Here is a 26,788-nt window from a genome sequence, read left to right as displayed (position 1 = left end):
AGGCATGTGAGACCTGAGACCCACCGAGGGAATTGCAGGTCAATGACACCCATCTCATGCTTACTCTGGAGCATACATTCATGGAGTGGGATGGTGGGAGATATCGTCTGGGCCAAACTGTATTGTGCACATGAATCACAGGGGATCTTGATAAAATGCAAATTTGGGTTCAGGAGGTCCAGGATGGGACCCAGTTGTCTGTGTTTCTAACCGGGTGATGCCAGTGTGCCTTTGGCATGTTTTGAGAGGCAAGATTAAAATTAATCTCCTCTTCTTGGTGAAGAGCGTGTAATTCCTCACAAGTTAAATGTGTATATGATTGCTGGCTTTTCATGGACACTGTGATACCCATTGTCCATAACTGCCAAACAAATAACTTGCTTAGTGGTTACCATTTCCCACCCCTGGTTTCTATAATGTATTTTACACAAGTGTCTATACCTTTAAGAGAAAGGGTTTGGTAAGATTGAGTGATAGGAGAAACATACACTAAAATCCAAAGCCCCACCAAGAATGTGAAGTTAAAAATATTAAGGCAGTTTGAGAGTGGTGAAAACTCTTGCCAAATTGAGACTCTAGTGCTTGCTATTTCTATGGCAGTTCAATGAAATCACACATAAAACGGGACAATTTATAGAGTTTCTGCTTTTACACGATTTTTTTATGAAGCATTTTGCTTAATCAAAATTACAGGGCAGGGCAAAAGTAGTTTTACAGTTGTTTGTATGGAAAAATAATACAGTAATTAACAAATAATAATACAAGAATAAACTCTGTGTTTCACGTCCTCACAACTGTAAACCTCCTTTTGCCCTACCCTGTATTTTTCTACTTAAATAGGTAATTGAAAAAGTCTTCAGTATTCTTGATTGCCACAGTATTACTTCAGTGGGGGCGTTAGCAAGTCTCTTTTGATGCAGAGTGTGGAAATCTTTGGGAAATTATGGAAGAAATTATTCAAAGGCTAAAATGCACTAAATGAAAATGTACTGAAGTGTAAACCATGCTTAGAGCCTATCGATTACATTAAGTAAGAGTGCCCACATTGTCTTCTTCTTTCCCCTTGCAAACTGGATTTGTTATATTCTAACTTTACACATTGGCCCTGTTCCCAAGAGTTGAAAACAAGGGTGTAGCTGAGTGAGTCCAACTCCTGGATGTCAGCCTGATACTGTGAGCCGGAGTCTTGGAATAGCGTCTAATAGCTCGCTGCTTTCCACAGAGTCAGCATTAGACGATAAAATCTTCATTCTTGATAGGGAGCTGCTGTTTAAGGAATCTTTTCTTCTAACATTGCTTTTTGCTCTCCTGCTTTGTAGAGGGCCATGTGGCTTTCACATCTGCTGCTGGTTTTCTCATCCAAAGAGTTTATCAGTGAAAGATAGGATCTAGTTAGTGGAAGAAGAGATCCCCCTTTTGCTACAATGGGGCTGCATTTCAGGGGAGATTGGTTATGCTGGTGAGATTATTCTGCAGGTGTGAACAGTTTAATTTGCAACACAGTAGTCCAATTGTCCACCAGAATTCTTCTCTCTTTGGCCAGTTGGATTTGTATTGTTGTTGTTTTTCAGCCTCATTTTTAGAGCACATGTATAAGAGTAGAAAATATTTTAAACAGAACCCCTAAAGTGGCTCTGATTTGAAGCCAGAACTTTTTCCATAGAGCTGTTGCATGAGGATGGCCATGGATGGCCAGTAATTTGTAGAATTGGCTTTGTTTTTTTCAAGAATTAAAATAAAATCACAAAGTAATAAAAATAAGTAGCATTTTTATTTGTTTCGTGTGGTGTTTTTATTTTTGAAACAGGGAAGAAGTCCTTCTGTTGAATGGACTGTCCTGCTGCTTTATGACTATTTTAGAGGGGCTCACTCTCTGTCTCTCATTCTCTTTGAATGTAGCCACCTTGGGACTGTAGTGAAATTGGACCAGCTACGTGGGATTGGCACCATGAACTATATGTGTGCCCTTGGAGAAAACCTGTTTGCTCAGATCTTTATGCCAAATTGGTAACTGACTCACAGTAAGGAACCCTGATCGGGGAGGACTTTTGAGATTTAATTATGCCACAGACTATGCTGGAAAATGGATTTTGCTCTGTCTTTGTCTCCTTTCTGCATCCCCTCTCTTTTTCTGCTTTTTGCGCCCACTCAAACCTAAAGTCCTACCACGTTAGTGATTCCTGTGTACTTTCAATGCTGACCTCTCTAGCTCCATGCTATCAATAGTTATCCCTTGAGGGACTTAGCATCTCTGTGGGAGTGTATCATACTGAAATATCTCAAACAGTAAGCAAAGTTATGCATTGGGCATTTAATTGAACAGCTTTATTATCTTGCTGTTTATAATTTTATGTTCATTTTATTGTGTGTGCCCACAGGATTCCTGGCACTTTAAAGGATAATATTTTTGAATACATAACAATTACAAAGTTGTTGATTTCAAAACTATAAAAATGATTTGGTTTTTATGAGAAGTGAAAGTGAGCTCTTATTTATGGCATGAATAATTCTGAGGAGTAAAGGTTTATAGGTATTTATCAACATTATTTAAAAAAACTTAAAATAATTATAAATTCACAGGGAGATGCAAAAAAAATAATAGAGAGGTCCTGTGTACCCTCCCCCCGGGTTTTTCCATTGGAGGAACAATATCAAAATAAAGAAATTGGTGTTGGTGCAGTCCACAGAGCTTAGTCACATTTCACCAGTGTTCCAGGCACTTGTTTGTGTGTGTAGTTAGTTCTGTGCAATTTTATCACAGGTGTAGATTTGTGTGACCGCAGTGAAATACAGAACATTCATCAACAAGGCACAGTCACCTCATCCCTCGTCCCGTTTCTAACCCCTAGCAACTGTTAATCTGTTCTCCATATCTGTGATTCTGTCTTTTTTAATATTCATTTTTAATATATATTTTAGTTATTTGTTTTCCTAATGTATAATTTTAGAAGTTTAGCTGGTAGGTAATTTTGTTTTTCAAGCAAAGGTAGAAAATTGTGCATAAAGAAAGCAATAAAGAAAAAGAGGCAAGATCTGGAGGTTAAAAACTTAAGATTTATGATAAAATTGGTGAGCAAGAAGTAGGTGTTATCAAAATAAATAAGTAATTGTGGAACTAAAACCAGTATATTAGATAATAATATTTCAAGTTTCAAGAAAAATGTGATCTTACAATCTTCCCAGATGTCCAAATAGGAGAAACTAAAAGCTGAGGTTTTATAAAGATCTTAATGAAGTCTTTAAGTGTTGGGAATCCATAGCCAAGTGCAACTAAATTGATTTTCATAGCAGAAATGATTCTGAAGACCTGTCGTTGCTGGCAGGGGTCCCTTAGTTCTTAAGTTTCACCTTGCGACCAGACTTATCTCTCCAGGAAATATGTGCAAGCCTGAGACCCAAGCACCTTCAGGAGTTTCCTTTTAAGTCACCAGGTTGCAGCGGCTGCCGCCTTTAAAGAGGGGTTATGGAAAAGCAAAGAACTCCAGAAAAAAAAGTAGGGAGATAGATGAAATAAATTGGTAAAGTAGTATTGATAATCCTTTCAACTGATGGGTTCTTGGGAGTTCTTTATACTGTTCACTTTACTTTTTTTAAAAAAATATGTTTTTATTGATTTTTAGAGAGAGAGGAAGGGAGAGGGATAGAGATAGAAACATTGATGATAGAAAAACTTCATCTATTGGCTACATACCCGCTACTGGGGACAGAGCCCCCAACCTGGGCATGTATCTGACCGGAAGCAAACTAGTGATCTCTTGATTCCTAGGTCGAAGCTCAACCACTGAGCCATGATGGCTGGACACTGTTCACTTTACTTTTGTGTTGAAGTTTTTCATATTAAAAAGTTTAAAAGAAAAGGAGAAAGCAAGAGATTGTTTTTGAATAAGAAAGTTGGAGCCTCCTGAAGTTAGCACATGCCAGAAGCTGACCTTTGAAAATACAAGCAATCCAGTTTTTTAAAGTATTGAATAATAACAAAAAAAAGTTGGACTTACTCTTCTCACTCAGGTGTTTACAGTGTGCCTACTATGTGCCATGTACTGTTCTAGACATACGGAAACAAATAGCAAATGGCAGACATAAATGGCTCTCTTATCAGTAATTACATTAAATGTAAATGGACTGTATGGAAGAGTGTGGAATCTCAGAGGGAAGGCAGGGTAGGTGGGTGGGTGGGAGGTAATCAACCAAGACCTTGAATGCATATATGCATAACGCATGGACACAGACAATAAGGTGCTGAAGGCCTGGAGAGGGGGGAGGGGACTGGCAGGGGGTGGGGGGGGGGGGGGGGGGGAGGTTAGGGGCGGGCTGGAGGGGGTCAATGGGGGGTGGAAATGTAAATGGACTTAAGTATTCTAGACAGTGAGTAGAGCAGTGAACAAAATGTAAGAAAAAACCCTGTCTTTCAGAAAGCTTTCATTTTATAGGATAAGAACAGTGGAGAAAAGTCATACAGCAGAGCTAATGCTTGGGTTCACTTTTTTAAAAAAATATATTTTTATTGCCCTAGCCGGTTTGGCTCGGTAGATAGAGCGTCAGCCTGCGGACCGAAGGGTCCCAGGTTCAATTCCGGTCAAGGGCACGTGCCCGGGTTGCAGGCTCGATCCATGATTCTCTCTCATCATTGATGTTTCAGTCTCTCTCTCCCTCTCCCTTCCTCTCTGAAATCAATTAAAAAATGTATTTTTTAATTGATTTCAGACAGGAAAGGCAAGGGAGAGACAGAAACATCAATGATGAGAAAGCATCATCGATTGGTTGCCTCCTGCACACCCCCTACTGGGGATCGAGCCCGCAACCTGGGCATGTGCCCTGACCGGGAATAGAACCCGTGACCTCTTGGTTTATAGGTCGACGCTCAACCATTGAACCACACCGGCCGGGCTTGGGTTCACTTTTAAGTGGCCTGGGGAAACTTCACAGAGAAGGTGACCTTTGAGCTAAGACCTGAAGGAGGGAAGAGGAAGCTGTGCAGGTCTCCACCAGGTGAATAGCAAGTGCAAAAGCCTTGAGAGGAGCACACCTGCTGTATTTAAGGAACAGCAGGTGTGCTCATCTCAGGTCACATGCCTGGGTTGTGGAGGATGATTAATGTCCCCCCGAAGATGTTCATCTCCTAATCCCAGAACCTGTGAATATGTTACTTTTATGGTAAAGGACCTTTGCAGATGTTGGTTAAGCATCTTCCGGTGGGGTGATTATCCAAGTAGGTTCAATGTAATTACAGAGTTTCTTATAAGAGGGTGGCAGGAGGTTGAGAGGAGCGAAGATGCTGTGCTGCTGGCTTTGAAAATGGAGGAAGGGCCCTAGGTGGTTTGGCTCAGTGGATAGCGGTTTGGACTGTGGATTGAAAAGTCCTGGGTTCGATTCCAGTCAAGGGCACATGCCTGGGTTGCGGGCTTGATTCTCAGTAGGGGGCGTGCAGGAGGCAACCAGTCAATGATTGATGTTTCTATCTCTCTCTCCCTCCCTCTCTAAAATCAATAAAAATATATATTTTTTTAAAAAAAGAAAGAAAATGGAGGAAGGGGCCATAAGCCAAGGAATGCAGGTATCCTTTAGTAACTGGAAAAGCTAAGGAAACAGATTTCCCTCTAAAGCCTTTAAGAGAAGAGACAGAGACATCGACTTGTCCCACTTATTTATGCATTCCTTGGTTGCTTCTTGTATGTGCCCTGACTGGAGTTCGAACCTGCAACCTTGGCATATTAGGACGACGGTCTAACTAATGAGCTACCCTGCCAGGGCCAAAACCTTGATTTTAGACTTCTGGCCTCCAGAATTGTAAGATAATAAATTTGTATTGTTTTAACCACTCAGTTTGTGGTAAGAGCATCAGCAAGAAACTAATATGGTGGCGTAGTGAGCAGATGGGGCTAAGAGAAGGAGAGATGGTCAGAATGTGAAAAGCACTTAATCCATTAATAGAACTTGAACTTTTGGGAAGTCATTGAAGTGTTTTGAGCAAAGGAGTGACAAAGTCAGACTTACATTTGAAAAGGGATCATTTTGGCTGATATGTAGAGAATAAGCTTTAGTGTGACAAGGATGCCAGCAAGAAGGTTAGAAGGTTATCAAAATAATCGAGATGAGAGAAGATGGTGTTATGGACCATGACATACCAGTAGAAGTAGGTGGAGTCAGGGTTGATAATGGTCTGATATGGGGAGAGGTGGAGGAGCCAGTAGAAACTCCAAGGTGTTTGGCCTGATCAGCTGATGATTGAGGTGGCCCTCATTAACAAGGAAAACGTGGGATGTGCAAGTTGGGGGGAAGGTCAGTAGTTGGATGTGAGGCTGAAGGTGAGTTCTGGGTTCAGCTCTGGCTGGAGATCTAAATTTGGAAGCTGTCAGCACATTGATGGTATTCAAAGCCTAGAAACTGGATGAGCTTATCAGGGAAGTAAGAGTAGATAGAGGAAGGGGTTCAGGGATTGAGTCTGGAGCACGCCAGTGATCAGGGGCGAGGGGATGAAGAGACTGAGAGGCCATTACCTGTGAGGCAGGAAGAAAACCCAGAGTGCATAGTGCCCTGGAAGCAAGGGATGAAAGTTTTCAAATGGGAGAAAGTGATCAAAGGCATTAAGCACTGCTGTTAGTCAAGTAAGAGGAAGACTGAGAGATGCCCATTGGATTTAGCAACTTGGAAGTCACTGGTGACCTTGACCAGAATCAATGGCATGGGGAGGGCAAAAGTGAGTGGGTTTAAGAGGGAATGGGAAGAAAGGAAATTGAGCTGAGTCTGTTCCTCCTCAAGCAGACTTCATACATGAAAGTGTGACCAGAACAATGACACTTTCCCCCTGTTGTGGGCCTCACTGGTAACCCTAATCCAGGCAGAGTTAATAAAGCTAATTTTTGAGCCAAGGGTCCTTTTTTCTTTTTCTTTTGTAATGTACAATTCACAGTGGTGCTATAAAGCAAAATGCTGGAGACACTTTTATTAGCAAATTCTTGCAGCTGAGGCTCACTCAGTGGGGCTTTTACTGGGCAGAGCCATTCCAGTCCTGGTGTACTAAAAAAAGACCATTAGGCCTTTGGAAAATTTAGGCTTGTAAACTTGCTAGATTTAATATAACTTAAGAAATCCAACAATTAGATTTCATTTGGGTGAGACTCTTTAAAATTTACTTGTGAAAGTTTTACTAGGTCTTTTTCTTGTTGATACTTTCCCCTCCAGGATGAAAAGAAATTCTTCAAGCCCGTAATTCTTCTTTAAAAGAAGAAAAAAAGACACCCTCCTTTTACAGTTTGCACATTTCTGTGTTTAATACCTAAGTGTAGGTACAGTGCTGATCCCTTTTTGGAAGTAATTCTCACCTTTAGCTTTTATAAATCCCTCACAGAGATTTATTGTTTGTTATCCAAGATTTAAACTTTATCCTGAATATCATTTTCTACAGAATAAGCCCTGTGATCGAGGGTTAGTAGTGGGGATGGTGCACCTAAACATCAACTTTTTGTTCTCAGTTTTTCATCCCATAACCCTGTTGTACAAATTTTAGGTTGTGTCATTTAAAACGACCTGATACTTTCTTTGAAGCTGATAATACAAATCTGTTTTCAGCTTCCAAAGTTTTTAAGGTCTGATAATATATTTGAGACTTCTTGAAAATCTCTGAAAAGTTTCTCCATTTTTTAAATTAATTATTATTGTTTTTTAATCCTCACACGAGGATATTTTTTCCATTGATTTCTAGAGAGAGTAGAAGGCGGGGGGAGAGAAATATCAACGTGAGAGAAACATATCGATTGGTTGCCTCCCACACTCACCCCTACTGGGGGCTGGGGAACCTTCAATTGAGGTACGTGCCCTTGACTGGGAATCCAATCTGCAGCCCCTTCATTCCACAGACTGACATTCTAACCACTGAGCAAACCAGCCAGGGCAAGTTTCTTCATTTTAAAGTGGCTGAAGTTGTACAGTTTAGTTCCTAATGAAAACTTACCCAGAATCTTTAATTTCATTGGAATCTTCTAGTTTGTAATTACTGAGCACTGATTTGGATTCTCCTAAAATGCTGATGATTCAGTTGCTCTGCCTAACCATGCAGCTAATTTTTGGACTACAGAATTACAAAGATTGCCCCTACTTGCGGCCAGACTTGTGATACAACCTGACTCAGGGCAGACACCAAAAGCTTTCCCTCTGGTTCATGGGAAGTCACTGGTGGAAAGGTATCAGTTTGGCAGGTTGAGGTGGAAAGTGGATGCGAATTGCTAGTCTTAGTGCCCAGCATGTAGTTAGCACCCAACACATCTTAATCGATGGACCAATAACCCATTTCAGTGTTTTTTTTAAAGTGTCTTCTAAGGAGCTCTAGGCTTCTGAAACACTCCTTATAAGAAGTGTTCAGGAACCAAGTAAGTTTGGGGACTGCAGCTTCTTCTGTCTCCTTAGAGATATGTAACACATGTCTGTGTATTAAAGTAACATATTAACACCCCGAGGAGCTGCTGTTCTGCTGAGCATGCTTTGGAAAATGCTGGTCTGTGTAATGAAGTCATGACTGACATTTATGCGATCTCTTAGCAACTCTGAGTCTTTTGTCCAATAGTTACATTTCATAATTTACTTAATTTTATATTTTATAATTTTTACAAAACAGGCTTATGTATTCCAAGGATCAGAGTAAACTGCCCTGTGGTTAGTTAGCACTGTCTACCTTTGAGAACCTGTGAGGGTCTCTGAATGTTGGCCTTTACTTTGTACTTATTGAACCCTGAATTCCAGGGGTCTGTTGGGGAAGGATTCTGCTCTGGAACTATCTGAGAAGTGGCCTGGCTCCATCACAGACAGCTGATGTTGGTTTGTCTCTGTGCTTCTTGATTGCCAGTGCTGAGACTCAACTGGCACAGACAGATGGACAGACACCACCCAGTGTCATGGATAGGCTCAGCTGTGGACCAAACATGCCAAAAATAAAACCGTGGTGTTCTGTCTAGTGAAAACTGGAACTCCAGTGTTACTGAGTTATTATCCTGTTCTTTATTGCCTGATCACTTGTGATCAGATGAGGGTTTGTTTCCCTGACGCCGTTATGGCGAGGATGGAGAAGTGTGGGATGACAATGTGGTTAAGTGGATTTGTAACTGATGCTGTGGCCAGACCCAGGGTGGGCTGCTTAATGGATCCATGTCTGCCTGGGGGGAGTGCTACAGTGGTTTGCCACAGGCTCTGTCCTCGGTCCCATCCTGGTTAACTTTTTTTTTTTTTTTTTAATAATTAAGACATGAAGTCCCACAGACCGTATTTTGCAAATGATCTATGTATGGGAGAAGTAGCTAATGCAGATGATGACAGAATTGAGATGCAAAGATGATATAAATGCTGGGTGGGGGTTTGTGTGCAATGAGCTGAGATTTAAAATGGATAGAAAGTTCATTAAACTAATAATTTACATTTAAAAAATATTGTGGAGTTCTAGCCTGTTTGGCTCAGTGGATAGAGCGTCAGCCTGTGGACTGATGAGTTCCGGATTTGATTCTGGTCAAGGGCATGAACCTGGGTTGCAAGCTCGATCCCAGCCCCGGTCAGGACGTGTATGGGAGGCAACCAGTCAATGTGTGTCTCTCACATCGATGTTTCTCTCTGTCTTCCCCCTTCCCTTCTACTTTCTCTAAAAGTCAATGGAAAAATATCCTCAGGTGAGGATTAACAAAATAAAATAAATATTGTGGAAGTAAGACATGTGGACATTTTTCTTTAACTGCAATTTGTGTTATAAAAGACTCTGAAGGCCCTAGCCGGTTTGGCTCAGTGGATAGAGCGTTGGCCTGTGGATTGAAGGGTCCCAGGCTCGATTCTGGTCAAGGGCACATGCCCAGGTTGTGGGCTCGATCCCTAAGGGGTGTGTGCAGGAGGCAGCTGGTCAATGATTCTCTCTCATTGATGTTTCTATCTTATTTCTCCCTCTACCTTCCTCTCTGAAATCAATAAAAATATATTAAGCCCTAACCGGTTTGGCTCAGGGGATAGAGCGTCGGCCTGCAGACTAAAGGGTCCCAGGTTCGATTCTGGTCAAGGGCATGTACCTTGGTTGCAGGCACATCCCCAGTAGTGGGTGTGCAGGAGGCAGCTAATCAATGTTTCTCTCATCGAAGTTTCTAACTTTTATCCCTCTCCCGTCCTCTCTGTAAAAAATCAATAAAAGATATTAAAAAAAAATAAAAATATATTTTAAAAAAATAAAAGACTGAAGAATGATAAACACCAAGTTGAGATTGCCATTGGAGGGAAGAGGATGTGGACACTGAGAGTTGTATAGGAGTTTTAAAGCTTATTAGTAATACTAGAGGCCCGGTGCACGAAATTTGTGCATGGGGATGTGTGTCCCTCAGCCCAACCTGCACCCTCTCCAATCTGGGACCCATCGAGGGATGTCTGACTGCCCGTTTAGGTCCAATCCCGGTAGGATTTGGCCTAAACAGGCAGTTGGACATCCTTCTCACAATCCAGGACTGCTGGCTCCCAACTGTTTGCCTGCTTGCCCTCCTGATTGCCCCTAACCACTTCTGCCTGCCAGCCTGACCACCCCCTAACCCAGTGATGGGCAACCTTTTGAGCTTGGTGTGTCAAACTTCGCCAAAAAACTGAGCATAACTCGGGTAGTGTGTCACTTTGAGGAAAAAACATTATTTCGCAAATGTTTCATCATCAGAAATGGCTACGCATGTCAGTGCTGACACGCGTGTCATAGGTTCGCCATCACTGCCCTAACCACTCTGCTGCCAGCCTGATTGATGCCTAACTGCTCCCCTGCCAGCCTGATTGCCCCTAACTGCCTTCCCCTGAAGGCCTTGGTCACCCCTAACTGCCCTCCCCTGCAGGCTTGATCACCCCCAACTGCCCTCCCTTGCAGGCCTAGTCCCTCCCAACTTCCCTCCCTTGCTGGCCATCTTGTGGTGGCCATCTTGTGTCCACATGGGGGCAGCCATCTTTGACCACATGGGGGCAGCCATCTTGTGTTTGGAGTGATGGTCAATTTGCATATTACTCTTTTATTAGATAGGATTTTATTTAAGTGGGGTGGTGAGTCCATGGGTGTTTGTAATATTCTTTTTTTTTTAAACTTTTTTTTTAAAAATATATTTTTACTGATTTTTTACAGAGAGGAAGAGAGAGGGATAGAGAGTTAGAAACATCGATGAGAGAGAAACATCGATCAGCTGCCTCTTGCACACCCCCTACTGGGGATGTGCCCGCAACCAAGGTACATGCCCTTGACCGGAATTGAACCTGGGACCCTTGAGTCTGCAGGCCGACGCTCTATCCACTGAGCCAAACCGGTTTCGGCTGTAATATTCTTGATACCTTTTTGTTTGCCTTCAATATTTAATAAAACAGACTCCAGAAGATTTGGTGGACCATTAGTTCCGTAGCCAGGATGATGAGTACTTTTCTGCGAGCTCTTTGATTGAAAGCCACAACAGTTCTGTTGGTGATGGTGTATGATTACAGCTACAAATGAAGTAGCAAATCTGATAAAATCCTTTTGTTCATGGCACTTGACAGTCCATATATGGGGTATTGTTGAGCCCTGATTACCACATTTGAAGAGGGACACTGTAGATGCAGAAATATTCAGAAATAATGGGTATGAGAACTAGTGGTATGATAATTAGTTGGAGGAAATGGGTAGTATTTAGACCAAAGAAGAAATGACTAAGGGGAAATGCGTTGGGTATGTTCAGCCATTTGAAGAACTGCCACGTGGAAGAGGGAATAGATTTATTTTCTCAAAAGGGAAAAAATCAGGGCCATAGGTGGAATCTGTTTTCTTTTTGGTTAATCCTCAACCGAGGATATTTTTTCTGTTGATTTTGGGAGAGTGGAAGGGAGGGGGAGAGACAGAGAACATTGATGTGAGAGAGACACATCGATTGGTGCCCACAGGCACCCTGACCGGGGCCTGGGATCGAGCCTGCAACTGAAGCACTTGCCCTTGACTGGAATCGAATCCACAACCCTCCTTGGGCCAGTGCTCTAACCACTGAACAACCAGCTAGGGTGGTGGAATCTGTTTTCTAACCATGGAAGGAAGTACTTTTTAATAGAGTTGCCGTGCAGTGAATCAGACTGATTGGGGAGGTCAGCTCTTCACCAAAAGCCTTCTGCTGGCTAGGGATGCTCTGAGGAGCCTTCCTGTGATGGGGAGATGTGCCTAGTTGATCTCTAAGACTCCTGGTACTTTTTTAGTTTCTAAACCATTGAAGACTTGAGCCATTGTGACACCTTCAGCATTACAGTGTAACACTTTGGTTCAGAAAAATGACAGAAGCTTTGCACTTCTTTATGCTACCTGGTCTAACATCTGATATTGTGAATTGCATGCACAGTGTCCATGCCTACAGAGAAGGTAGCTTAGGTGATGTGACCATCACACCTAGAACTTGCATGCTCTCATGTACTGCAGAAACGTAATTAAGGAAGCCAGAACTTGAATGTACCATCAGAGTGCTCTGTTGGTCAATATTGCTTTGACATACTTTTTGTTGAATAAGGTATTGTAATAATTCTTTTTAATGTAGTTTGCTTGTGCTGAAAATCAGAAATTTTGAGACAAACAAGCTGAGTTCTTGGTTTCTGATTAACTTTCACTTTGTAAGTTTTAGCTTCTGCTGCCATGGAGCAAGTAGAAACCCACTATAGATCTAATGAAAGTTCTTTATTAAAAATACAAAGAAGCTAATGGCTTCCTTATTTAAAGTAATATTTGGAGCAGCATAGTTTCATAATAAGGTATTTGTGTGTGACCTGTAATGCTCTCGGTCATGATCTGTACTAGTATACGGCATATGTAGAAAGAATTGCATTTATAGAGTACTTTTCTGTGAGCTCTTTTATTGAGATCCACAACAGTTCTGTTGGTGATGGTGTATGATTATTCACATTTTAAAGATGAGGAAATAAAGGTCCCTGGTCATAGAATTTAGTGTTGTAAGGGGCATTTTAGGGTCTGACACCACTCCCCCACCCACCTACCTTGCCGTTTCACAGTGGAAGAAAGAGGTGCAGGGACGACTAGTAACTTTCTCATTGCAGCACAGCTAGTTAGTGAAAGACCTGGCACTAGAATCTGGGTTTCCCCCCACAATTGTAACTAGTTTCCTATTATATCATGCTGCTTCTTGGATAATGGAGGCAAGCATCAAGACATGTTTCTGAAAATGTTATCAAACATATATACATATATATCCCTATCACTTTATGTCTCCTTGGGGAAGTTATTATGTAAAGGAACTTTGCCATGCTATGATTTTTTTTGGTGCAGTGCACATTCATTTTGAATATAAAGAACTCCCTTACTGGTTTTTAAATTTTTATAGTTTTAAAGAAAAATTTATGAGAATTTCATGTGACTTATGTCTTTTATTCTAGTAGTATGATATATTATATTGATTTTTATATGTTAAACCAACCTTGCATGCTGGGAGAGATTCCATTTAGTCATGGCATACAATCCTTTTCATATATTGCTGGATTCAGTTTGCTAGTATTTTTTGAAGATTTTTGTGTATATTCATAAGGAATATTGGTTTATAGATTGCTTGTGATGTGTTTGTCTGGTTTTGGTATCAGGGTAATACTGGCCTCCTAGAATAAGTTGGAAACTGTTCCTTCTTCTGTTTTTTAGAAGAGTTTGTAAAGGATTGGTGTTAATTCTGCCTTAGGCAGCTGCAGTGTTCAACAGTTGTCCCTGTTGTTTTTGACAAATGCCCTGGAGATAGGATAGAGTGCTCTGAGTCAGGTCAGAGAAAGACAGTCCTTCAGAATAGAGCTTTAAGCAAGCTGCCACACAGGTCAAATGGTGACAGTTCTCTGGGGGGTGGCACCTTTGAGGACCTGTAAATCCATCTGGCCCTTCCAGTGGCTGCAAGGCTGCTGGTTTTTACAGCTACTCTGGTTGCAAGGCTGTTAGTTTTCAAGGCTACCATGGAGCTGAAGGAGGATGGGATTAGCATAAGGTAAAACAAAACAGAAGTTACGCTTCTTACCAAGATTCAGCCGTTTTTCTGAATAAATGCTCCTCAAAATGTTGCAAGCCTACAGTTAATTTACAGAGTAATGAAAAACTCGATTTTGACACTTTTTGGCAGCATTCTTCTTGCTTTTACGGGGTAGCAGATTTTCGGAAATCTTGATTCTGCAATTCCAAAAGTTAACTCCCCACCAGTTCTTTGTTAAGCGAGGCCTCCTTTGCAGTGTGGTGTGCCATGCACGGGCTGCGTGCTCGCCTCCTTCTGTCTCATGTCCTTTCTTCTTGTCTGTGTATTTGATGTCTTGAAATGGCCCCAGGGGAGTGTTAAGGAGCACAGGTTACTGTAAACCACTGGTCACAACTCTTACTTGACTAGAAGTGAGTCAGATGGGCTGTAAGCAGAATGTCTAGCAGATCCAAGATCACGTTATCCACTGGATCCGTTTCTCGTCTTGCCAGTGGAGTTCATCTTTTGCAGTCTGGCCCCACTTTGTGCGTTATCCGGTGGTGAAATAACTTCATCGTTCCCCTCAGTTGGGGTTGGAAGGCAGAGCACTAATAGCTAAAACGGCCATTTCCTCTGGATACTGTTGGGATTTGAAATTCAGTCCAGACATAACATTAATTTCTCTATATCAGATCTGGTTAACAGCTTGAGTTTTCTGTTAAATATTTTTTAAGGTACACATTTAAAATCTAAGTTTTCACACATAACATAAATTTGAAATTCTCAGAGGAGGAGAAGTTTTGAGTTATGGATATTTACTTTATTACTGCTTACACTTCAGAGGCCATCGGTCTCCAGCTCTATAAGGCGGAAATACAAGTGCCTATTGGTAAAAAAATAAAGCGATTCTGTTCTGAAAAACTGTATGTGACTGTACATCTATTAACATGTTAACAGCGTGTAGTTTTTGCCTTTTATGTATTTTTCCTCTTATATAATACTTTAACCAAGTAGTCGAAAATGTGATATTGGATGATAATACAATTTTGAAATCTTGAAAGATAAAACTGGAAACATTTGCTTGTTTTTTTGTGTTGCTGGTTTTTTTTTTTCACCTCGGAGTGTTTTGTTAATGAGACATTTTATACTGCCATAAACCCAGGGCAATAATAAAGGTGTTGATTGATTTTTGGATGACAAGGGGCTTCTCTAATTGCAGGGTTTGACATTTGTGTCACTTCTGCTGCTTTAGGTGAGCAAGACGTGGAAGGTGATTGCAGAAGATGAAGTGCTCTGGTACCGGCTGTGCCAGCAGGAAGGGCACCTTCCCGAGAGCAGCATCTCCGATTATTCTTGCTGGAAGCTCATCTTCCAGGAGTGCCGAGCCAAGGAGCACATGTTAAGAACCAACTGGAAGGTAGGCAGTGGCCAGTATTACCTGTAGAAGAATAGCTTACAAGGACTTGGGAATCCAAGCCCGGGATTAATCACCGAGTCCTTCTAATTACAGCCTGAGTTAACTGCCAGAAGCAAGGAGAGAATGATGGTGAACGCATCTTCTGCTATTGGTGACTTGTTGCCCATTTTGTTCGCCACTGGAGTCTCTACCCCCATTTCCAGCCACACTATTTGGGAGCATAAGGACAGGAAGGGCGAGAGAGAGGCCGGGTAGGGTCGGGGGTGTAGTGCTCAGCCCCCTTCACTTTCACCATCTCTCTGGAAGGACCAAGAAAGCAAAGGCAGCACCTGAATACAAAAGAGGAGCTATTTCCAGGAAATGTAAGAGGGAGATTATTAAACGTCTCTAAGCACTGTCTTCTCTTCCCTCACATAACCTATTGGCTTACTTCCATCACATTTATCACTTCGAAATCTCTACAGAAATATTAGATCACAGCTAAGAATGTTCAGAGTGAAGCGTTTCTGAGGAATAACTGTCAAGAGCAGTGTTGCCTAAAGCTGCTTGAGGCACGACGAGACAGCAATGTGGTGGTTGTCTCTGCCCACCTGGGTAGCTGAGTAGTCAGTTGTGTGGAGGGGACAGAACCATGCCCCTTCCTCTCCCTTAAAGGTCAATCCTAATGGACTCTGAGATTAACAAGCCTTTGCTCGTTACTGATGGTGACATATTGCCTGTGTGCATGTCTGTCCCCAGTCACCTCATAACCTGATTAGTGACCGATGCTCTTGATCCAGGCAGCCTCATACAGTTTCTAGCCAAGTGAATAAGAGCAGTGGTTCTCTGAGTCAGGGCTTCTCCACGCAGCACTGGTCACACTGGGCTGGATAGTTCTTGTGGTGAGGGCTGTCTTGTCGCTGTAGGATGTTGACCAGCACCTGTAGTCTCTACCTGGTAGATGCACAATAGCATTTCTCCTGCCCCCCTTACCCCCCCCCCCCCAGCTGTGACAACCAAAAATGTCTTCAAATATCTTCACATGTCCCCAGGAGGCAAAATCGCTCCTGGTTGAGAACCACCTTTCTGAGGAGAGTTAGCATAGCTGTCCTTCCTTAGGCCATGAGGACACCACTACTAAATAACCACACTGGCCCACGGTTTGCATCCTCCCCAGATAATGAACTCATGTGGAGGGACCCGTAGTCCTCTTGCCTGTGTGCTTGAGTAAGGTCTGTGAGAGGCATACATGAGAGACAAAGCTGCTTAGACAGGCATGGGGGGGTGGGGCGGGCAGAAAGTAGAGGGTCTACCCCTGGTAGGAGGCACTGTAATTTAATGAAAGCTTGAGAGTTGGGCATTAACTAGGACCTTTCTGTCTGGGAAGAAGGGATACTTTTGAGATTTGTGAGTGTGAGAGCTGCAGATACTCTGTGTGCCTGGCTCCCATTTAGAGGTGTCAGCCCCTGAGAGAGAAAGCAGCAGCTACGTTCTCTGTTTCCTCTTTGGTATTAGAAAAAGCAAGAGGGGAGGCAGTACAGCTTCCCATTCAGGCCAGAGGTGGCAGAAGTGAAGATCTAGTAAAGACCCACCTCATAGCATCTGGCACTCAGTAACAGTATACCAGTCCCATGCAGCTTAACTGAGCGTCTACCTGTTGTTTTTCTCGTACGAGCACAAAGCCCTCTGGTAAGTGCTCAATAAATGGTTGTCTTTTGGATGAGCTGGATTCTTAACTGCAGGCAGCATGTGAGGGAGGCTTCTCTTTGGAGTGTCTTGGACCCATTTTTCTGACAGTATTACCAATGAGGACTACATGAGTGAAATATCAAATGATAAATATTCGCTGTAGTGATGGGATTCTCATTGTGATTCTAGAATGAAAGAAAGTCCTATCAAAACATGAAAGGTAGTGTTAGAGCAAGTTGCTTTACCTTTGTGTGCCTTTGTTTTCTTATCTGAAGTGGGGCTCGGAGTAGCCCTGCTCAAAGGGTGTGGGAGGAGGACTGTCTAATGATGTATCTAACGCTCCTGCAGAGCGTGGCTCACATCCAGTGCTCAGTGAGCGTTGGCTGGAGAAGCTCACAGGCCTTTGCATGAAGATCCTGTGGTTTGGTGCTATTCATGGTTGACTTCAGGATGGGTTGAGCAGGTGGTTTGATTTGGTATCTCCTAGGTCAGTGCCTGGGGAACCTGAGAACGGATCCCAAGGTTCTCAGATATTTCTACATGGTAGCTGCATGAACTTACTTGGACGTGCAATTCAGAGCCATCGGGGAAATGATTTGATAAGCTGGTTATGGTGGCTGTAGTATTCCTCTTCCTGGTTTTTGCAGTAACTCTTCTCACTCTGGCCTCTAGGATTTCTCTAAGACCAGAATACCAGTGTGAGGTTGCAGCCCATGGGGTGGGGCACAGGTGGCAGACATTAGTAAATGCCATAAGCACACAGGTTTTGATCTCAGGCCCTCTCCTTTTCTTTCACTACCTCATCCCTCAAAAGAGCTTTGCTATTCTTGTGATTTTGTTCATGGCCCTCACACAGATGAGTCTCAAGTCCTTCCCTCGCATCCCCATGTGTCCACTAGCAGGACAGCTCTACTTGGATGTGCCAGTTTTGTTGCTTAGCCTTGGACTTGGTCTTCAAGGGACATCATCATGCAGGTTATATTACACAGTGCCTGGAATATAGCCATTTAAATGTTTTTAATGAGATGAATGTCATCAGCTGTCTCCCAATAATATAAGTAGTAGTAAGAGCTACCATTTATTGAACACTTGCTGTATGCTAACAACTGGGCTTAGCACTTAACACACTATTTCTATCCTTGGTCCAGTCCAGCAAAACTGAAATTATGGTTACTTGAATGTTCTTGAATACCTTTATTCATGCTTACTTTTGGCTTAACTATTCTACTCTTCCCAACATCTCACATGTAAGTACTTTATATTCCTTTAAATTCCCTTTATTTTTATTTTTAAAATAATAATGTGTATATTTGGATTGATAATGATTGCCATGGTACAAATAATTTAAGTCAGAAAGGGACATACAGTGAAAGAGACATCTTTTTTTCGCCTCTCTCCACCTACCACCCGGTTCCTTCCTTAGGAGCAGCCAGTGTTATGGGTCTAAAGGTTTCCTTTAAATACTGTCCCATGAGCCTCTGACCTCTCAGTCAGGAACAATGTCTTTCTTCCTTTCCCCATCCTGATTTTTTCTCTTTGTGTATACTTTTTCATTTTATTCAGCAGGTTGTTTATAAGTGTTGTTAACAGGTAAAATATCCTTAAATACTTTCTCTCCTCTGAGCGGAACTTTTTAATACACTTTATATAATTTCTTGAGACTTGCCACATTCAGCCTTCTCTGGATTATAGTTATTTGTGATCACATATTTCCTTCATATCCCCTTGAGGATGACGGGGCAACATCCCACACCCCCTCTAGTTCATTGCGTGTGTGTGTGTGTGTGTGTGTGTGTGTGTGTGTGTTAACTTGTAAATGCTAACAGCTTAACATACTGGCTGTCATCTTGGTCCTTTTGAATGTCCAGATAACTTTGAACACAGTACATGCTGTAAAAAGTCACTGGGGAGCGTAGGTGAAAGGGACATGCTTTGTGTCCGCTATCCACAGAATAACAGACCCTGCACACCCTTTTCCTTATGCAGAATCGCAAGGGAGCCGTGAGTGAGCTGGAACACATTCCTGATGCTGTTTTATGTGACGTGCACTCTCACGACGGTGTGGTCATTGCTGGGTAAGCGAGGACAGTTTTTCACTTAACACTGTATCTTAAGGTCTTTTAGGTTTTCGTGTACCCCCTCTAAGTCCCAGTGACATTGTCCTCCCTGGGGAGCACATGCTTTCGTATAGATGGCTCATGTTTGGAGGACTCCATTCTCCGGGATTGGAGGACTCTGAAGTTAGTGGTGAGAAGCGAAGGGTACAGAGCAGATCTGTCTCAATATGTCTTTCCTAGCTTTAAAACCACTCTTGTGGCATGTTATGTTAGATTTTCATTAAGGCAAACAGTTTGTATTTTATGAAGACATAAAAAAGTCAAGCAAGAATAATACGTGTTGGCACAACGAGGCCCTGCTCTTGTGCTCTTGTTCTGAAGCTTTTATTACTGAGGAAGGGCTGTGGCCACACACAGTCTCCCTTCCCCACCACACAGTGCCTATTCGCTTTTTATTTGTCTCTGTGGCCAAGAAATTTAATTTTAGCTTCTGTAGATTCCTTTGGCTTCTGTTCTAAAAACCACTTTCATGAATTCTTCATATTTTACTACAGAGATGTGTTTATGTATTTCGTTAATGTATAATGAGAAGCTCAATTTTCTTTTTCGGATGAAGATATTTTGAACTAGATTCTCACACTGTATACTTAGTGCTATAGAAACCAGGACATTGAAACTTCTCAGTCTGGATTGGCTTAGGCGTGAGCCACCCAGGAGAGGCGCCTACCTGCCAGAAAACAAAAACAAACCTTGGCCTTGACAACTTAGTAGTAGTCAAGTTTTTCTTTCAAGAAAAATCTCTCCTTAAGAAGCATTCCTTAAAGAGCACCACTTGAATTGAAATTGCAGTCACATTATTTTAATATTTTGTGGCATGCAATGCCTATGAAAACATCTTTTTGCTTTAAACAAGATATGCCTATGGGGAACCCTTATTTTTTTTATTTTTATTTTTTAAAATATATTTTATTGATTTTTTACAGAGAGGAAGAGAGAGGGATAGAGAGTTAGAAACATCGATGAGAGAGAAACATTGATCAGCTGCCTCTTGCACACCCCCTACTGGGGATGTGCCCCGCAACCAAGGTACATGCCCTTGACCAGAATCGAACCTGGGACCCTTGAGTCCACAGGCCGACGATCTATCCACTGAGCCAAACCGGTTTCGGCTGTTTTTTAGTTTTGTTTTATTTTACCAGTATTTTAATTTTTTTGTAAGTGTAATTAAAAACATTTTTTTCCCCCATTACAGTTTACATTCAATGTGATTTGTATTAATTTCAGGTGTACAGCATAGAGGAACACTTTCCCTTAGCTTTTGTTTTGCTGGCCACAATTTAGAGGTCAGTGGACTTCCTCAGAGCACTATAGTACTACTAGAGGCCCGGCACACGAAATTCGTGCATGGGTATGGTCCCTAGGCCTGGCCTCCAATCAGGGCCATCTTCCCCAGCTGCCCACAGCAGGCCCTACCGCCCCGCTCCCGCCCCCCAACCCCCGGTTCCCTGTTTGCCATCGGGCGATTGGAGCCTGCCAGCCGGGGAAAGGAACCAAGAGGTGGTCAGTGCACCTCATAGTGACTGGTCACGTGGTCGTTCTGGTTATGCTGTCATTAGGGTCAATTTGCATATTACCCTTTTATTATATAGGATTATTCTAGAAAGATTAACGGACCAGGAATCTAGACTTTATCCATCCAGTGCAGCTTTGGACTTCTGCCCCCACTGCTCAAGTGTGGGCCCAACAGCTTCTGATACAGAAGGTCCTTTCCTCCCACCAATTCTAGGTTCCGTGTTAACTCAAAAGGGACTTCTGTCATTCTAGCTTGAAGGGGTCTCCTAGTGTCAGAGACCTTTGAGGACAGAATGTGGAGATTGGACTGAGAGAGTCATAAAAGAAATTAGAAATAAAGGAGACTTTAATCTCAAAAGCCAATTGTGAATTTCTTATCTGGACATGGACCTCACAAAGGCCGGCCAGTGCCAGTCCTTTTTTCCTGCCTCTGTGTTCCCTGGAGGCCCGCTCAACATTGCAGATTCTACAGCACAAAGCAAAGCGATGGCAGAGTTTGTGAATCGATAAGATGAAACTTGATCTGTGGGTCAAAGAGGCTCCTCACAGCTCCTCTTTCTAAGAGAACCTTACGTTTATGGCCTCGCATCAGATACTTCATATCTTGCTTGTGTGTAGAGCATCTTGTGTTTATCATTAAAATTTTATCTGGTGGTTACGATGCTTGTTTTCTGGGTCAGGTCTTGAATCCCTTTTCATTTGAGACAGCGGTGTTTGTGGTTACCTCATTCCCAATCAATGTTGTATTCACCAGGCTTTCTACAGTTATGTATCTCCAAGGAGCTTCTTAAAGAGACAGTGTCCACCTCATCATTTCTTTCTCTTCTGCTTATCTTGCTTATATTTCCCCCCTTCTTTTCCCTCTCTCTTTTCACACAAGTAGAATTTAGTTTGTATAGCTAGAGCTAAACTGTGTAACATATTTGCCTGTAAACCTACTAAATATATTTCATATAATTGATAGAGAGCAAAGACTCTTGGAAAGTCTCTTGCTTCTTTCCATCTTTTCAATCCTGTGTGTCAATGTTCCTGGTGTGCAGTCACATTGTTCAGGCCTACACTAATTTTTATTACGTTAAACTTACAGTTATCCAATCTTTATTCTTCTTTTCACATAGACCCAGAGTAACCGTCAAAGGCTCATTCACTCATACGCTCATCTGAGACACTCAGGTACATAGCAGGCAAACAGGACCTGGCCCTGCTTACTCGAGGCTTATTTTTCCAGCGGAGGAAACACATAATTCTCAAAGCTTAGATCTTTCACATATTGGTCCATCAGTCTTTGCTTCCCTTACTGTCTCATGGATGATCATTTCTATTATCTTTTCCTACTGTTACAGAATTTACCAGGCGACCGAAAAATACGCAGGAGTACCCGGAGATACAGGAAAAACCCATTTATTTTCAGATGTTTCACATGTACTAGTACAGTGACTCAAGAAGCTCTCCCTTTATACCCTTTTGTTTCTTTGTCCCCTATATATGGATCAGACTTCCGGACCTTCCGCGGGCTTTGCAAAAAGCCCCGTGTGTTGGGATGGGGGCCGTGAGACCACACCTAAAGGCCTGGCCTGGTGCCAGCACTGATAACCCCCTCCAGTATTGTTCATGGTTTATGCCCTCTGTAAAATGGGAGTATTTAGGTAAACAGGTCTTGCAAGACCAGATAATTAAGGAATGGGCAGTGACTAGACCAGTGATTCTCAACCTTGCTAATGCCGCGACCCTTTAATACAGTTCCTCATGTTGTGGTGACCCCCAACCATAAAATTATTTTCGTTGCTACTTCATAACTGTAATTTTGCTACTGTTATGAATCATAATGTAAATATCTGTGTTTTCTGATCGTCTTAGGCGACCCCTGTGAAAGGGGTTGCGACCCACAGGTTGAGAACCGCTAGCAGGGTCGCCTGAGACCATTGGAAAACACAGATATTTACATTACGATTCATTAACAGTAGCAAAATCACAGTTATGAAGTAGCAACGAAAATAATTTTATGGTTGGGGGTCACCACAACATGAGGAACTGTATTAAAGGGTCGCGGCATTAGAAAGGTTGAGAACCACTGGGCTAGACTATAGGCTAACAGGAATGTTCATTAGGGATACAGAGTCAGGCTGCTAGCACCCCTCCCCCCCCCACACACACACCAAATGTCTTATTTTCCTCATCACTAATGTTCTAAGTCCTTTGAAATTTGTGTCCAATCCACCTTTCTCCTCATTATTCTCCTCAGTGTACCTTTGGATTTTTCTACACTGTTCTAATTAGTTACCTCTGACCACATCTTTTTAAAAATGGAAATGTAATTTACATACCATAAAATTCACCCTTTAAAATGGTATGTCAGTGATTTTGGTTTATTTACAAGGTTGTGCAACCATCCACCATTACCTGTGATGAACATTTTCATCACCCCCAAAAGAAACCCAGTCCCCATTCTTTAAAGCCCAACTCGAGTCTTGTTCCCCCCCATAGATGTCCATAGCACTCTAGCCTGTGAACCCCTACACCCCCACACCAACATCTACCCTTCCCATCTCCCAGGGAAGTGACGAGCTACAGCTGATGGGGCAGCTAATCCTGTGGCCTCACGGTTTCCCCAAAACGCTTTTGTTTTATATTGTTATTTTAACTTTACAGCCATGTATTTTCTTTCCAGTTTATAAGCATCTTTTAAAACTGGAGGTGGCATGTAATATTTCATTAATGTCCATAGTACCTACACATCATTTTGTCTGAAGTTAGCATTAAAATGTAATATATAGGCTGTCTCTCCCCCCACCTATATTTTACATTATGTAAGAAAACTGGAGAAATTCCTAATTTCTCTTGTCTGTTCTCTGATTTGATTCCTTAGTTTTTGCAACTTAGAATCATAGGATTTTATTTATTATTTATTTAGTCATTCATTTTAAATATACTTTTATTGATGTCGGAAAGGAAGAGAGAGATAGAAACATCAGTGATGAGAGAGAATCATTGATCGGCTGCCTCCAGCACGCCCCACACTGGGGATCGAGCCTGCAACCCGGGCATGTGTCCTCGACTGGAATCGAACCCAGGACCCTTTAGTCCGCAGGCCGACGCTCTATCCACTGAGCCAAACTGGCTAGGGCGAATCATACGATTTTAAACCTGGAAGGCACTTTAGAGATTGTCTATTCCCAAACACTCATTTTGTGTGAGATAACTGGTCCAGAGAGGTCCGATGAGCCAGGATTGGCACGCGAGCCTGGACCACTGTGCCGTCCCTCTGTAGAGTCCACACGGAGAGCCCGCATCGGGCTGCCTTGGCCAGCCCTCCTTTGCCATTCTGACTGCTTGTCTGTTATAGTATCACTTTTGTTTTCCTTTGTGGCATGCATCTTTCTTTTCTGTTAAAAATAAAAGCAGCAATAAAGCCATGGTGTTTTTGTAAAACTGTTAGAAAGTGGAGAAGAAAGCCATCTGAATCTTTGCATGCTAACACAACTCGGGTTGTGGTTTTTGATGTGTGTATATTTTTCAATAGATTTTTAAAATACATATTTTTACATAATATAATCATAGCCTACATTACACTTTGGCCTTCCCCCCTCACTAAACTGATGACGTTTTTTCCATGTTATTATATACATTTCATTACTTTCTTTGATTTGTTGCAGAAGCTCCTAGGATACAATTATATCCTAATTTTCTTACTCATTTCCCTAGTACTAGACATTAAAGTCATTTCATGTGTTTTGTTATTGTACAGTGTGAATATTTTCTGTATACAGGTTTGCAGATTTTTCCCTTTTTAGTACTGTAAATCTTATTTAAAAACTATAAAACACATGCTTATTATAGAAACTTTGAATCCCATAGAAGTGTGTAGACTAAAGAGTTCAAGTTCTCCCATTACCCTCCCCTAGTCTAATTGTTTTCCTAGGCTAGAGTCCCATAAGTAGAGTCGATAGATTTAGAAGAGTGAATTTTTAGACTTTCTAGGTTAAATTATTTTAAATCGCCTCATAACCTTCAACTTCTTTCAACTTTTTGCTTGCCGTCTAAACCACCCCTCAAGCCTGCTCTCTGGAGTAAACCTGCTTTCTGTGAATACCATACATAGTCAGAGTGCGCCCCCTTGTTCACTACCCACATCTTAGCCTCCTCAGCTGGCTTCCTTTCCAGCCCTCCACTGAGCTGCACTCTCACAGGTCCCAGTGGTCGCAAACCAATGACCTTTTTTTGCCCCATCCCCTTCGGCCTCTTGGTAATGTTTGATCTTGTTGACTGGATCCCTCTTAATATGTGGAGACGATGAATTGATGTGTATCCTCAGGCCCTAACACCAATCTCGGCACCCAGGAAACTTGGGGGGATGTGCGGATGGAAGGAAAACTCCTCATGTGTCTGAGACCCTCCACTCTCTGAGCTTCCTCACTGCATCTTTGACCCGCCTGCCTCCTGCCCTGTCCTTCCTCTGGCCTTTCTGTGCTCTCATTTGGCCCCTTAGCACATTCCCAGAAAATGCCTGAGCCAATTGTTTTCTTTGTTGTTAGGTAAGTGAGGTTCCTTCATCCGTGACTAAGTCATTCAGACACTGCCTTTACTTTGATTTTCCAGCTAAAATTTCCTATTTCTTTAACTTGAGAAAACTTCGTGTTGCAAAGCCACCAATCTCTATACAATAAGCCACCTGTCTGTTTCTCTTGGGGTTCAGCCTCTGGCTGCACTTTCTCTGGGATCTGATATCACTCCTGAAATATCATGAGGTCCAGTGTGTGCGCTCCTTGTATTTACAAAAAGAGATGCTATCTAGAAAGTTTGTTGATAATAAGTGATCAGAAAGTGTGTTTTTTGTTTGTTTCTTTCTTTGTTTTATTTTGGTTTTTGGTGGCGACAGCTCTGAGAATTTTACAATGTTTTTCAGATTATGTTTATCACTGAGGAAAAAGAGGGAAGAAACCAGGCTGTGAAAGCATCCCTGCGCTGTTCTGTGATGCCCAGGCCACTCTTGCTCCCCAGGTGCACTGTGGGAGGGAAGAGTGTTGAAAACAGATGATGTCATGAGTTCAGAGAGGTCACATTAGAGAACCCGAGATGTAGGTCTGGGTATAATTTGCCAGGAGCACATTTCCTGTGCTGCCACCTAGTGAAGGAGAGCATCTCAGGTAAAACTTACAGGAGAAAGTCAGACCTGGGTCACTGGAGGCCTTGTGCTGCTCTGCTCTGCTAACCATTAAGCTGTTAGCCCATCAAAAGCTTTTATCAGAGGCCCAGGAGTGTGGTGGTGTTTTGCTATAAACTCCCTCCTCACTGTTATTACGATTCCTAAGTGTGAAGTGTGTCAGTAATGCATAAGAAAGCACACTTTTCTGTTTACATTATAGGACCATTTCCCCCACTTTTGGTTTTTAAATGTCAGGCACTGTCTTTGTATTGAGGTTTTTCTCAATACTCCTAAGTGGTTTTCCACTGATAGGGTCTGCCTTTTTAGGATCCAGTCCCCACCTTTACTAGAACAGTGACTCACTGTGTCCATGTTTCTCTTCCGCCAAGTGTGGGTAGAGGGAAAAATGTATCATTTAATGTTGCAAAAGATTAGCTCTCTCCTTTCCCTAAAAATATTCAGTTGTCCCATTTGCTCTCATGCATTGTATCCATCTCCATTCTCTCCGAGGCAAGCGTGCCACCACACCTCTCTCAAGTAGCTGAGTGACTTCTGGCTGTCGCGGCTTTCATTTTTATTAGCTGTCTGTCCACACAACCTGGACATCAGACGTGAGAGGGTTTCCAGGCTTCCTAGACAGGAAGCAAAATTTTGAGCTAGTTTATATATGCACTGAATCTCTGGTTGGTTCAGTTTGCCTAGTGGCACTTACAGTAAAATGTTAACCTTATTCTTAGCCACTTTTTCCTCCAGTTATTCCAATAATTAAAAATGTGCCTTTGTATTGACCAGGTACCATGCCAAAATATGGCTTTGATCAGAAATAGAGTATATTTGCCCTGAATTTTAAAAATATTTTCTATTCAGGAGCCAAAGACCTCAAGGATGGTGTATTCAATACTCACTAGTTTCATGTTGATATGGAATTTTTGGACTGGAAGCCGGATTCTTTGTCCGCTGGAATCGAAGAATGAATCCATGGACAGAGGGTAGTATAGCA

At 42.3% G+C, this 26,788-nt stretch overlaps 1 protein-coding gene across 1 annotated transcript in view; it reads left to right on the top strand.

Annotated features, from left to right (window-relative positions):
- Nucleotides 1-26,788, top strand: part of FBXW8 (F-box and WD repeat domain containing 8) — a 113,637-nt gene that overhangs the window by 16,835 nt on the left and 70,014 nt on the right. Inside the window, exons 3-4 of the mRNA XM_054712541.1 lie at nt 15,184-15,348; nt 19,003-19,091. Coding sequence (XP_054568516.1) covers nt 15,184-15,348; nt 19,003-19,091 — 254 coding nt within the window. The remainder of the gene's footprint in view (nt 1-15,183; nt 15,349-19,002; nt 19,092-26,788) is intronic.

The sequence above is a fragment of the Eptesicus fuscus genome, chromosome 23 (genome assembly GCF_027574615.1).
Source record: "Eptesicus fuscus isolate TK198812 chromosome 23, DD_ASM_mEF_20220401, whole genome shotgun sequence".
Lineage (NCBI taxonomy): Eukaryota > Metazoa > Chordata > Mammalia > Chiroptera > Vespertilionidae > Eptesicus > Eptesicus fuscus.
The sequence above is the reverse complement of the archived record's forward strand: the minus strand, read 5'-3'. Positions and strand labels throughout refer to the sequence as shown.